This window comes from Salmo salar, chromosome 17 (assembly GCF_965601325.2).
Source record: "Salmo salar chromosome 17, fSalSal1, whole genome shotgun sequence".
NCBI lineage: Eukaryota > Metazoa > Chordata > Actinopteri > Salmoniformes > Salmonidae > Salmo > Salmo salar.
In genome coordinates this window covers 5,819,065-5,833,019 of record NC_138307.1, presented here as the reverse complement: position 1 = coordinate 5,833,019, position 13,955 = coordinate 5,819,065, and the positions used below count along the sequence as shown (strand labels likewise).

Below are 13,955 nucleotides of genomic sequence, written 5' to 3'. Positions count from 1 at the left end.
GGTAACTCTAATGAATGTATCCTTTACAACAGAGGTAACTTTGGGTCTTCCTTTCCTGTGGCGGTCCTCATGAGAGCCAGTTTCATCATAGCGCTTGATGGTTTTTGCAACTGCACTTGAATAAAGTTCTTGAAATTCTCCGGATTGACTGATCATCATGTCTTAAAGTAATGATGGACTGTCGTTTCTCTTTGCTCATTTGAGCTGTTCTTGCCATAATATGGACTTTTACCAAATAGGGCTATCTTCTGTATTCCACCCCTACCTTGTCACAACACAACCGATTGGCTCAAACGCATTAAGAAAGAAAGAAACTCCACAAATGAACTGTTAACAAGGCACACCTGTTAATTAAAATGCATTCCAGGTAACTATCTCATGAAGCTGGTTGAGAGAATGCCAAGAGTGTGCAAAGCTGTCATCAAGGCAAAGGGTGGCTGCTTTGAAGAATCTCAAATATATATATATTTTTTGATTTGTTGAACAGTTTTATGTTTACTACATAATTCCATGTGTTATTTCATAGTGTTGATGTCTTCACTATTATTCTACAATGTAGAAAATAGTAAAAATAAAGAAAATCCATTGAATGAGTAGGTGTGTCCAAACTTTGACTGGTACTGTATGTGCAGTTGAAATTTGGCCATAGAATCAATATCTATTTTCACCTTTCATTCAGCATATAAAATGCACCTGATTTCAACATCCTTAAAATATGTATTTTCAACGTCCACAAAATAAAAAAATTCGATGTCTAGAAAAGGCGTATGTATTTTCAACATCAGGAAAATACGTATTTTCTAAGTCCGTAAAATATGTATTTTCACATCCAGAATATATGTATTTTTAATGTCCACAAAATATGTATTTGCGATGTTTAGAAAAGGCGTATTTTCGATATCCGGAAAATAGATATTTCCAACGTCTGTTAAATATGTATTTTCGACATCCGGGAAATACGTATTTGTTACTTACGGAAAATACGTCTTTCACTTTTCATTCTGCACCTAAAACACACCTGACGTCGACATCTGGAAAATACATCTAAGACATATTTTCAACATATTTTGCTTACTGGGAAAATTGCTTCATGGAGTTTAGTTTAGTCAGCTAGGGGATATATTTCTTTTTGACTTTGACTCTCTTCCTTTATGGGTTGATCTGAAAATGAACAGGACAGATAAAACACCTTCCTTTAAGAATACATCATATTTATTTCACTTATCAAATGTTTTCCGATCTGAGCAGATGAAGGAGAGGACATAAAAGGAGGAATCAACTAGGCTATTGAGATGTATCCCAAATATGAATGGTTCTCTTTCTCTCTGATTGGATTCCAGTCATCTTTAGGCTGCCCGAGCTCGCTTTCGATTTGATAAGAGGGGGTTCGAGTAAACGGAGGGGAGGGGTCTGAGGGTGGAGTAAAGAAAAAAACAAAGACAATCCTCACCAAACGCCATCTTGAAACTGTGGCACTGGTCACAGAAGAGGAAAACGTTGAGAATACTGCACGCTTGGGAAAATGCTGTACTGCCGTTCTTGTCTTGGATACGCTCATGATTTGACAGCAGCGTGTTGACTAAACGAATTAACTGTTGATCTCATGTGTGTTTCCCAACGACGTTTCTGATTAAATCTTGGTTGCTCCAAAGCTGCAATTGGATACGATTTTTACAGACACTGCTTGCCAGCTTTTACCGAATGCATAACTAGCTCGCAAAAGTCAACGGACAGAACACGTTGCAATCCATTGGGAAGGGAAAATACAATGTTTCTGTTTGGAATCGGATTATGCGCTAGCATAAACGTTACATTTTGGAAGGTGAAGACAGCGTTGTGAGGACCAAGAAATTAGATGTATCAAATATAACGTTAGTCCACGACATGCGGTGTATTGAAACGTCTTATTTAGCTAACGTTAGATAATTTACGATGACTAGAAAACTGTGTCATTTAAACTACCTGATGCTAGCTAACGTACACATTTTAAGATTGAGGGTTAATTAGCTATGTTCCATGAGATTGTTGCTAAATTTACCTGGTTTAGTCTAATTAGGTAAAATAACAATGTTAAACAATTGGAAATCGTTAGTAATATTGCTAGCTACTAGTAGTACTGTAACATGCTAACTAACGTTAGACCAACCTGCAACAAGTCAGTCAATAGCTATGGTTTAAACCATTTTGTAGTCTCTAGCTAGCTACACAAGTATCACCTCTTCCATATTTGTGGACATAATTCGTCAGGACCTTCAACGGTGTAACGTAGTAGCAAGCCTCTTGGCTGGCCAGTGGATATTTTGGACTGGGTCTTCTCAACAAACACCTGTCAGCTGGAAAGTCAGTGTCAATACCACACTATGTTGTTGACAATACTAGCTTGCAAACTAGCTGGCTAGTTACGTTTTGTCTTTTTTTGTTTTTGTTGCACAGACCTTCATAACACACAGTGGAGGAGCAAACCTTTGCAGCTGTGTGTTGTGTTTATTTCCCGGAAATAAAAGGATTTCAATTGGATTGAAAATGGGAGCCGCTAGCGAGCTGGCGTTTGCTGTTTTTCTCATCTCGTTTTCCTCAGGTGGGTGGATATCTGTTGGTAAAATAACTGGCTTTGTATGTATGGTTGTGTTAGAAATACTGTACTACTGTACACAGTCAATGATACAATGCGCCTTGGCTTTTGACAGTGACACTTGCCTCGTTTTAAAGTTTATTACACTTTGCTTGAACAGAGATCCGATTTGTTTGTCTTTCTCATTAACAAGTATACTGACACCTCCTGTAATGTAAATAGGCAATTTGTTGCATGGCAAACAGGCTGTGCAACAGCGGTAATAGGGATTGAATACTTTAATGCACTTGGGTGTCTTCTCAGTCAGGGCCTTGTATAAGTGGGAAGGTATCTGTTGATTCGTAATGTAAGAGGAATCACTGTGTGTGGATATACCTGGAATATGCCTTTTCCTCAGTGTGTGCAGCATTACATTTCCAGTGCGCCAAGACCACTGACAAAACAAAGAAAATCATGAAGAAGCATCCATGGTGCTATCATCTGAGGGGAACTAGCCATAAATCACATACTTAGCTAAGCAATCTACCATTTTGTGGAGTGTTAGGGGTCAAATTGAAACTGGTTATGGTGTTATACTTTGTATTCCTTGTCATATAGAAGCTTCTCAGGAAAACAACACTTTATTTCATGAGGATAGGACTTACCTTTGCTGAGATCTTGTTTTCAAGTGATCGGAAAAGGTCAAAAGGTTGTGGCTGGTCAATGTTAATCCCTAGTCAATAATGGCACTAAATCACCTGTCTGGATCCTTACATTCAACATGTTTTTTTCTCAATAAGATGGGGTGGTCATATTGTTATTACATTTTTAGGGCTGGTGTGGAACAGAGATGATTCAAATAAATTGTATTAAATTAAAATGCAGTATTATGCAAATGTTGCACTTAATATGCAAATGAGACCGTACGGTGTACATAATTACAGTAACATAAGACCAATAATTTAAGGTAAGTTGGTCATATTAACAAATGATCATGCTTTATGCAAAACTGAGATTGTGTAAAAATATGAACTAATTTATGAAATTAGAATGCAACTTGTTATACTACTTTATGCAAGGTATATATGTAATATGCTAATTAGTATGTGCACAATTGAAGAAATACAGCATGTTAAGCCCATTCATTTAAAGTAAAATGGTCATATTGTTAACATATATTGATGTTTTATGCAGAACTGGGAGGTTGTAACAATTTAATAAAGCAATACCAAATGTATTTTTAATTTTTTTTTATTGGGAATTGTTTTCCCAATTAGCCTCCCAGTTCCATTCACTTAAATGGGATTTATAATTTTTTTACGTTTCTGCTCTTAAACCTTTTAAGCTAGACACATCAAACTAACTTTAAAAATGATTACGTGGCTGCATGTGTGTGCATATTTATGGTACCAGTCAAACGTTTGGACACCTACTCATTCAAGGGTTTTTCCTTATTTTTACTATGTACTAAGAAATCAAGCTATGAAATAACACATGGAATCATGTAGTAACCAAAAAAGTGTTAAACAAATCAAAATATATTTTAGATTTGAGATTCTTCAAAGCTGCCACCCTTTGCCTTGATGACAGCTTTGCACACTCTTGGCATTCTCACAACCAGCTTCATGAGGTAGTCACCTGGAATGCATTTCAATTAACAGGTGTGCCTTGTTAAATTGTGGAATTTCTTTCCTTCTTAATGTGTTTGAGCCAATCAGTTGTGTTGTGACAAGGTAGGGGTGGTATAGAGAAGATAGCCCTATTTGGTAGAAGACCAAGTCCATATTATGTTAAGAACAGCTCAAATAAGAAAGAGAAACTGCAGTCCATCATTACTTTAAACATGAAGGTCAGTCAATCCTGGAAATTTCAAGAACTTTTAAAGTTTCTTCAATTGCAGTCGAAAAAACCATTAAGCGCTATGATGAAACTGGCTCTCATCTGTAAGGCCCTGTTGTATTTGGCGCATGTGACAAATAACATTTGGTTTAAATTTGTTTAACACTTTTTTGGTGACTACATGATTCCATATGTGTTATTTAGTAGTTGTGATGTCTTCACTATTATTCTACAATGTAGAAAATAGTAAAAATAAAGAAAAACCCTTGAATGAGTAGGTGTGTCCAAACTTTTGACGGGTACTCTATGCATGTATTTGATAAAACCTGAATGTTTTATTTCATATTATGAGGCATGTCTTACTTTGCTTCAAAGCTGCCTATAAGAAAAATCTGACCATGGAAACTGGGAGGCAATTATTTTATAAAGACTTCATAGGCGGCGCATGAGTTTCAAGTTTGAGGAAGCTTACAATATATCCAACCATTTCCACTGTTCTGCGTGCTGGTAATGATTTTCATACGCACATTTTCGTGGAACAAATCATCACCTATATCTTCGCGACACACCCCTCTTCTTGTCGCAACATTTCAAAGCTGCAATATGTAACTTTTTGGGCTACCTGACCAAATTCACATAGAAATTTAAGTATATAGATATGTCATTCTCATTGAAAGCAAGTCTAAGAAGCAATAGATCTGTTCTATGTGCACTATTTCTACGCTTCCTGTTTATTTTTGTTGCGTCTTTTTACTTTTTGTACACCAGCTGCAAATACAATATTTTTGGTTATTGAAAAGACATTTCACAGCTTAGTGCACCTTTTTAAATTATACTCAAGTCACATTTTCACACACATTTTAGATGCTTGTCACTGACAGCCGCAAATAGGCGTAGGCCTAGGAGCTTGTGATTTGAGACAATACACAGGTATTATTTTTTTTATTTTTTTTAAGAAGCTAATGATTCTCGATTCCTCTGCGGCTAAGTCATGCTTTCTGGTGAAGCATTTTGAATAATATTATTTATTTTAGCATATTTATTTCATTTAAACTTTATTTTGTTGTCCAGAAGCCAAAGGCACAATCCTAGTCATATTGGCAACCCATCCTAGTTATTGCGTCTTTAGATTCACTGTTTTTGTAAGTTTCTAACAGATAGTTTAATCTATGTCACATATGGAAGCGCCATCAGGTGCGCTGTTTAGAATGGTGTTTTCCTGCGAATTGCATTTTGGCAAATGTTTGAAAAGAATGTTTTATTGGCTGTTTATTACATGAGTTGCATGTTCTGTTAAGATGCGTTACCAGAATTTAAATGCAATTTCTGTCATTCTGATCACCGTGGGTGGACGCCCTAATTAACTGACTTGCCTAGTTAAATAAAGGTTAAATATATTTTAAAAAATGGGTTATGCACCCAATGACCGCTAAATTTAAATCTCCCCGGGTCACTTTGTTCAGCGCCACATTTTCCTAAACGAAAGCCTGATACAGCCACTGCAGAGCAGCGCTGCCTCTCGCACAGAGCATTACCTCAGCGAATGGCGTCAAGCCAACATACTCCCTCATACAGCTAGCTAGCATCTTGTCATGAGAACAGGTGGCGAAATGTGAATTTTGACTTATCTCTGACACCCCATACACCAAAATGTAGATACAAAGCTCTACTTTGTAACCTGTTGTGTTTTTTAGTGTCTCTGAAAACATCTGAATGACCGAAGCGAAGAAAAAACATTTAACCTTATATTTCAGTCCAAGGACGTCTGTTGACCGTAAAACACCCTCAGAACGTTCCCATACTTGTTGGCAATACAATGTCACATTAATCTTACTCTGGAAGAGTGAGTAATACCTATGGCAAAGAACAAATATGAGCACAGGGGTTTCATGAAGGCTGTCCCACAGATTTGACTGTTTTCAGCACGGCACTTTACATTTGGGCTCATCACGTAAATAAAACGTACATTATTGGGATTTTTAGACATGGTTAACTTCCACATTCATGCTTTCAAATGATTTTATGTATTTTAACGAAGACATTTAGTGAAAGTGTATTTGATTACGCATAGCATCCGTTGTTTCTCCTGTCACCTAACACCCTACATTTTGCCAGCTAAGTACCCACTGTCAATATATGGTATCTTAGATGGGAAATACCATCCTGACCTGTACTGTTTTCATTTGAGTGTTGTGCCACTGTTTTGTCATACTGTGGCATCACATAACCTCTAGGCCTATACTGGAAATGCAAAATAACACCATAAATGAGAAAAGGTGCCATACATATCTTAATGTAAAGTTATTTTAACTTGGTCCTCATTTCATTGGGGTCTATATGTTTTTGTCTGGTGGTGGTGGACCTCGTGCATCTTTGTCTCATTTAATAAAGACTACAACTTGCTGACTTGAGACTATATGGAATTAAATGCAGAATCCTCACTGGGGAGCAAGCTGCCTAGATAATCCTGTATGCTGTCTGCTTTTGAAAGCTTCTGCTGCCCTTACAGTTGGTCGGTCAAGCAGTGTTTCCACTATATTAATTTAGCAGCTGAGACGTGCTTTTAAAGGGATAGTCATTGGCTCAATGACTGGAAGTCTATGCGAACAGCTACCCTTCTACCTTTGCCACTGCTGAAAAAATCCTAGGGGAAATACTGTCAAGGTTATATTTTCAAGGTTTGGTGACATGTAAAAGTATTAACTATTCTGGCCAACTTACATATTTACATTGTTTCATCTGCATCTTTCGTTCTGTGTTAAACCTGAATATCTGTCACTAAACGTGGGTGTTTGTATACTGAAGTGAGTAGGAATTATGAGGACAGTAAATATGCATACCCTAGACCCTGAAGAATGTACTGCAGTGTGACGCTCAATAAAGAATTCAAATGGTGTAGCCTCAAACAGTCCTTTGATTCTGATTTGGGACAAAGGCCCATGTAGAGTTTGATCCTCTTTAAAACAAGGCTAAAGAGGTTAGGCTACACAGCCATATGCTGAGGGTAAAGTAGCTCTAGTCGCTTAAACCCTCAGCTCAAAAATGTGTAATGACTTATGTTGGCTTCACCAAAGCCAAGCAACAGCACTATAATTGAATCACACTCATCTTGACATGTCATGTACAGTAATACAGACATGCTCTGCTGGACTTTAGTTGTGTTACTAAAACTGAAACCAAACTCTGCTCTGACTGACTGAAGTGGTTGAGGTTTGGTGTCCTCGGTGTGGAATAATAAACCGCTCAGATGCTGTCGTTTGCCTGCCCATGGCCCATTCCTTTCCAGGCTTTGGATCCGGTTCAGGTTACCTGCTGCCTCGCTCTCTAGAGTCTGGACTTGGGTTCAAATAATATTTGAAATCATTCAAGCCTAATCTGTGTTTGATTAAGCTTGCCTGGTGCATCAGGGCCAATGGAATAGTCCCCTAAATGCAAACTCCACTCCATTTCATATACTCCAGGCAGGCTCAAAGTAAACACTCAAAGCATTCTCAAGAGGCCAAATACTATTTGAACCCAGGTCTGCTAGCGTCCCTCGGATTCACCAGTCTCCAGGGAACCCTGGAGGCCCCAGAGTGGAGCCCAGGCATTCCTCACCGTGTCAGTTAGTGAAAAAGAGCATGCTCCCACCCCTACCAGGGCTCATGTTGACACTGTCAACCACCAGCAACCCAAACCAGACTAGAGAAATGATGAAGCCAGACAGATGTAGCAGGCCTAGGTCTCCCCCTTCCCCTCACAGGCTCCATTAGGTCCAGGCTTCAGGATGGATGGATGGATGGATGGCACAGCTGGAGAACATCTTAGCTAGCACAGTTTTTGAGAAGCAAGGGGAGTTGCACTAAAGTTCTTCACATGTCCAAAAATGTTGAACTCGTTCCAAACTTTTACAGTTTGTTATTTGGGTTAAAGTCTTTCTCTCATCTGCAATATTTTGGTCGCTCACAGTTTAAGGAGCTGCTGGAGTTGACTGGCACTGTGTCCCAGTTTTCTTCTTGTGACCTTCCTGAATAATTAGGGCCCTATAAAATCTGTGATGCGGACAGAATCACGGAATCCAAACATTAAAACTGAATTCAACAATATTCAAAAATGTATTGAATTTAGTAGGAAAACCACTAAATGCAAGCCGAGATCTACCGGTTAGATTTTTTTTTTTTAACATGACTTAAGAAACGTAAGCATATGCAATATTAACCAATAAGCAATGAGGTTTGTGCAGTAAACTGTAGACTATAAACTATACTTATCACCGCATATTGGCTTTGCATGAACTGCCCTGCCAATGCATTGTTGTTCGGGCCATTTTTAAAAATTATATTTGAGGTAGGCTATATTATCACACTAGTAATATATCGGTTGTTGTATTACTTGTGAAACACAGCTGAGTGAGTATACATTTAAATAATTAGCTTTTTTGTTTTACTGGGCTGATGGTGCCTGCATCTGATGGTCATTCATTCTCACCAGAGGTAGAGAGCAGCAGACTGAGTGTCCACCTCTCAACATCCCTCCGCTCTCCTTTTCCTCCACTGACACTGACCAAAAAGGGACACCGTCTTCCAGATGATGGAAACTCAAGTCGCACCGCATTATTTCTGCTTCATGCACAAATTAATGTTGCTACTCCTATGAACACAGAAAGTGAAATATTCCTTGATATTAACAAAGACCCAAGCCGCTAATAATAACAGCAACGCAAGCCTATAGATGCTCATTCATTACTGCTGCAGTGCTTGTTGTAGCACAGAGTGGAAATAGGAAGAACGTGCATTTTATGGCTTATAAAAGTGTTGAATACAAAGTGTTGACAGTGCTGAGTAACAACTTAAACATGAACTCTCATAAAAACGGCATCTCTTTGCTGTATTCGTTGACAGTCTCTGCAGTCATGGTTTTAAACATTCTGAAATCTCACAATATCAACTTTGCTGTAGCTTTCTTTTACACCTGCTACATTACTGCAGACACAATCATCTGAGCCATCCGATTGGCCAGTGGTAGGCCTATAGTGCACATGATTTTCTCTCTGGGCCCGCCGGGAAGGCAGAGTTTTTGTACCTGCAGACACATGAAATGGTTCAAAATGGCAACAGTTCGCCTACCTGGCGCGCAGGGCATCTCAATCGGGTGTATCTACCGCCAACAGCCCAAGACGAATACAAAAAAATAGGAACACAAGGATTTATAGTTGGGTTTTTTACAACAAATGTTTGGCGATCGTCTAGGAATGCCTTGGAGATCGACCTGTCGATCGCAATCGACCGGTTGGTGACAACTGCTAGAAAGTTGAATGAAGTTCAATCTCTTGCATCTCTCAGTGGGCGGATATTTCTGCTATGCATTCTCGGGGCTACTGCGCACAGATTAAAGTGAATATAGGTTATCAAATAAAACAAATATTTTATTAAAGTAATGTGAATAAATGATAGTTATTAAGTGATGAGCATTAATTGGCAGTCACTATCATCATGGAACTTTTATTGTTTTACTCCTTGTTGTTTAAAGCATTCACCCACATAATGCATAGTGCATTTAATGTCAATTTCTTTATGGAAATCAAAAACCCCAATTTAATTTTTAATAACCGAACCGACCTCAAAAAGCACAATAAAATAATTCCCCAGCCTGTGTGTATGCGTTTGTCTACTTTGTATAGCCGTTAACAATGATGCTAATGATTACCGTCTTTTGGTAGATGGAAAGGCTTTCCCAAAAACCTTCTAAATTAAATGTTAACTACAAAGTTGCCTCTGCTTACCTGGCAGAATGGCATCGGGATTATTTTAATCAATCCAGTGGCAATTTGTTTAGCAAACTCTGCAATCACATGTGCACTACAGAAACACCGCTAACCAAACAATTCTACTGCCGTGTACTTGAATTAAAGGGTATCTAACACCCAAAAATGAAAATTTCTTAGATTTTTCCCAGACCTCAGAAGTGGTCTCCTGATGTGTTTTAAGCATCATTTTTGGTTTTTCTATTTTAAAAAAGTGAGATTTTGAGAGCAGTCTTCAGCATTCAAAAGTTTGGAAAATAGCCTGTGCAATTTTAGGCTTTATTAGTTGAGTGACAACCATTGTAATTTGCTAGGTTATTGTTATCAAATATGCTGTTGATAAAAATGGTGTTTTACAAAGTAGCCTAAGCAACTGCCTGAGACGACTCTCATCTGGCTATATAGCCTAACTGCTGATCATTCTGATTTATTTTGATGGTGCAGGTTCTCCATCGTCAATAGTTTTGGTAGTTTTGCTTTAAACCACAGTGGTCATTTTTAGATACAGTGCATTCGGAAAGTATTCAGACCCCTTCACCATTTCCACATTTTGTTATATTACAGCCTTATTCTAAAATTGATTCCATTTTTTATTTTTATCAATCTACACACAATATCCCATAATAAAAAAGCGAAAACAGGTTTAGACATTTTTGCAAATGTATAAAAAACAAAGAACCCATTGCTACGAGACTGGAAATTGAGCACAGGTGCATCCTATTTCCATTGATCATCCTTGAGATGTTTCTACAACTTGGAGTCCACCTGTGCTAAATTCAATTGATTGGAAAGGCACACACCTGTCTATATAAGGTCCCACAGTTGACAGTGCATGTCAGAGAATAAACCAAGCCATGAGGTCAAAGGAATTGTCCGTAAAGCGCCGAGACAGGATTGTGTCAAAGGCACAGATCTGGGGAAGGGTACCAAAACATTTCTGCAACATTGAAGGTCCCCAAGAACACAGTGGCCTCCATCATTCTTTAATGGAAGAAGTTTGGAATCACCAAGACTCGTCCTAGAGCTGGCCGCCCAGCCAAACTGAGCAATCAGGGTTGAAGGGCCGAAGGGAACTCGATGGTCACTCTAACAGAGTGACCATCAAGAAGGACAACCATCTGTGGCCAGACGGAAGCCACTCCTCAGTAAAGGGTATTTGGAGTTTGCCAAAAGGCACCTGAAGGACTCTCAGACCATGAGAAACAAGATTCTCTTGTCTGATGAAACCAAGATTGAACTCTTTGGCCTGAATGTCAAGCGTCACTTCTGGAGGAAACCTGGCACCATCCCTACGGTGAAGAATGGTGATGTTTTTCAGCGGCATGGACTGGGAGACTAGTCAAGATCGAGGGAAAGATGAACAGATCAAAATACAGAGAGATCCTTGATGAAAACCTGCTCCAGAGCGCTCAGGACCTCAAACTGGGGCGAAGGTTTACCTTCCAACAGGACAATGACCCTAAGAACACAGCCAAGACAACGCAGCGACGCTCCCCATCCAACCTGAAAGAGCTTGAGAGGATCTGCAGAGAAGAATGGGAGAAACTCCCCAAATACAGGTGTGCCAGGCTTGTAGCGTTATACCCAAGAAGACTCGAGGCTGTAATCGCTGCCAAAGGTGGTTCAACAAAGTACTGAGTAAAGGGTCTGAGTACTTATGTAAATGTTATATTTCAGTAGGATATTTTTTTAATAAATTTGCACACATTTCTAAAAACCTGTTTTTGCTTTGTCATTATGGGGTATTGTGTGTAGATTGATGAAAGATATATTTTTAATTCATTTTAGTATAAGGCTGTAACAAAGTGGAAAAAGTCAAGGGGTCTGAATACTTTCCGAATGCACTGTATACAGGGTAAAGTTGATAATTTCATAACAAGGACAACAATCACTTTTTCTACCTGCACTGGACGGTTGAAGCAGGAGGAAAAGAAACCTTCCAATCGGTCTTAACCCATTTTGAGCAGAAATTCTATATGCATATATTCATTATGCTATATCATAGCTCATTTTTGGAGATAAATACTGATTCATTACTACCTCAAACTCTTGGAACCTGCAGAAATGACTAATTAGTAATAATAATAATTTGTACATTTGTACAGCATTATAGAAGAACAATCTTAGTGCATAAAATACAAGTAAAAAAAATCACATTTATACTGAACAAAAATAGAAACAGAACATGCAACAAGTTCAATGGTTTTACTGAGTTACAGTTCCTATAAGGAAATCAGTCAATTTAAATAATTTCATTAGGCCCTAATCTATGGATTTCACGACTGGGTACAGCCATGGGTGGGCCTGGGAGGGCATAGACCCACACACTTGGGAGCAAGGCCCACCCTCTGCGGGTCCAGCCAGTCAGAATGATTTTTTCCCCCACAAAACAGCTTTATTACAGACAGAAAGACTCCTCAGTTTCATCAGCTGTCCGGGTGGCTGGTTTCAGACGATCCTGCAGGTGAAGAAGCCGGACGTGGAGGTCCTGGGGTGGCGTGGTTACACGTGGTCTGCGGTTGTGAGGTCGGTTGGACGTACTGCCAAATTCTCTAAAGCGACATTGGAGGTGGCTTATGGTAGAGAAATTAACATTTGATTCCCTATCAACAGCTCTGGTGGACATTCCTGCAGTCAGCATGCCAATTACACGCTCCCTCAACTTGACATCTGTGGCATTGTGTTGTGTAACAAAATGGCACATTTTAGAGTGGCCTTTAATTGTCCCCAACACAAGGTGCACATGTGTAATGATCATGCTTTTTAATCAGCTACTAGGTATGCCACACCGGTCAAGGGGATGGATTACCTTGGCAAAGGTGAAATGCTCAATAAAAGGGATATATACAAATTTGTGCACAAATATTGAGAGAAATAAGCTTTTTGTACGTATGGAACATTTCTGGGATCTTGTATTTCAGCTCATGAAACATGGAACCACCACTTTGTTGCGTTTATATTTTTGTTCAGTATAGGACCGTCTTGAAAGGGAGGGATGCACTTCCCATATTCTGTCAATTGGTGGAGTTACACCCACTTACAGTGGCAAGAAAAAATATGTGAACCCTTTGGAATTACCTGGATTTCTGCATAAATTGGTCATCAAATTTCATCTGATCTTCATCTAAGTCACAACAATAGACAAACATAGTGTGCTTAAACTAATAACACGCACATTTTTTTTCTCTCTTCTCTATATTGAATACATCATTTAAACATTCACAGTGTAGGTTGGAAAAAGTATGTGAACCCCTAGGCTAATGACTTCTCCAAAAGCTCATTGGAGTCAGTAGTCAGCAAACCTGGAGTCCAATCAATGAGACAAGATTGGAGATGTTGATTAGAGCTGCTTTGCCCTATAAAAAACTCACAAAATGTGAGTTTGCTGTTCACAAGAAGCATTGCCTGATGTGAACCATGCCTCGAACAAAAGAGATCTCAGAAGACCTAAGATTAAGAACTGTTGCCTTGCATAAAGCTGGAAAGGGTTACAAAAGTATCTCTAAAAGCCTTCATATTCATCAGTCCACAGTAAGACAAATTGTCTATACATGGAGAAAGTTCAGCACTGTTGCTACTCTCCCTAGGAGTGGCCGTCCTGCAAAGATGACTGCAAAAGCACAGCACAGAATGCTCTATGAGGTTAAGAAGAATCCTCGTGTCAGCTAAAGACTTAAAGAAATCTCTGGAGCATGCTAACATCTGTGTTGACGAGTCTATGATATGTAGAACACCACACAAGAATGGTGGTCATGGGAAGAAGCCACTGCTGTCCAAAAAAAA

The 13,955-nt window shown here is 39.0% G+C and overlaps 1 protein-coding gene across 7 annotated transcripts in view; it reads left to right on the top strand.

Annotated features, from left to right (window-relative positions):
- Positions 1 to 1,430: 1,430 nt before the first annotated feature.
- LOC106575234 (activin receptor type-2A) overlaps positions 1,431 to 13,955 on the top strand; it is a 42,776-nt gene continuing 30,251 nt past the window's right edge. For 3 of the 7 annotated variants that reach the window (XM_014151617.3, XM_014151614.3, XM_014151616.3), the window contains exons 1-2: positions 1,433 to 1,822; positions 2,434 to 2,578. In XM_014151617.3, coding sequence (XP_014007092.1) covers positions 1,769 to 1,822; positions 2,434 to 2,578 — 199 coding nt within the window. In that variant the 5' untranslated portion in view covers positions 1,433 to 1,768. Of the gene's footprint in view, positions 2,341 to 2,433; positions 2,579 to 13,955 lie in introns of all 7 variants that reach the window. The other 4 variants (XM_014151615.3, XM_014151612.3, XM_014151613.3 and 1 more) reach the window with 3 other exon arrangements.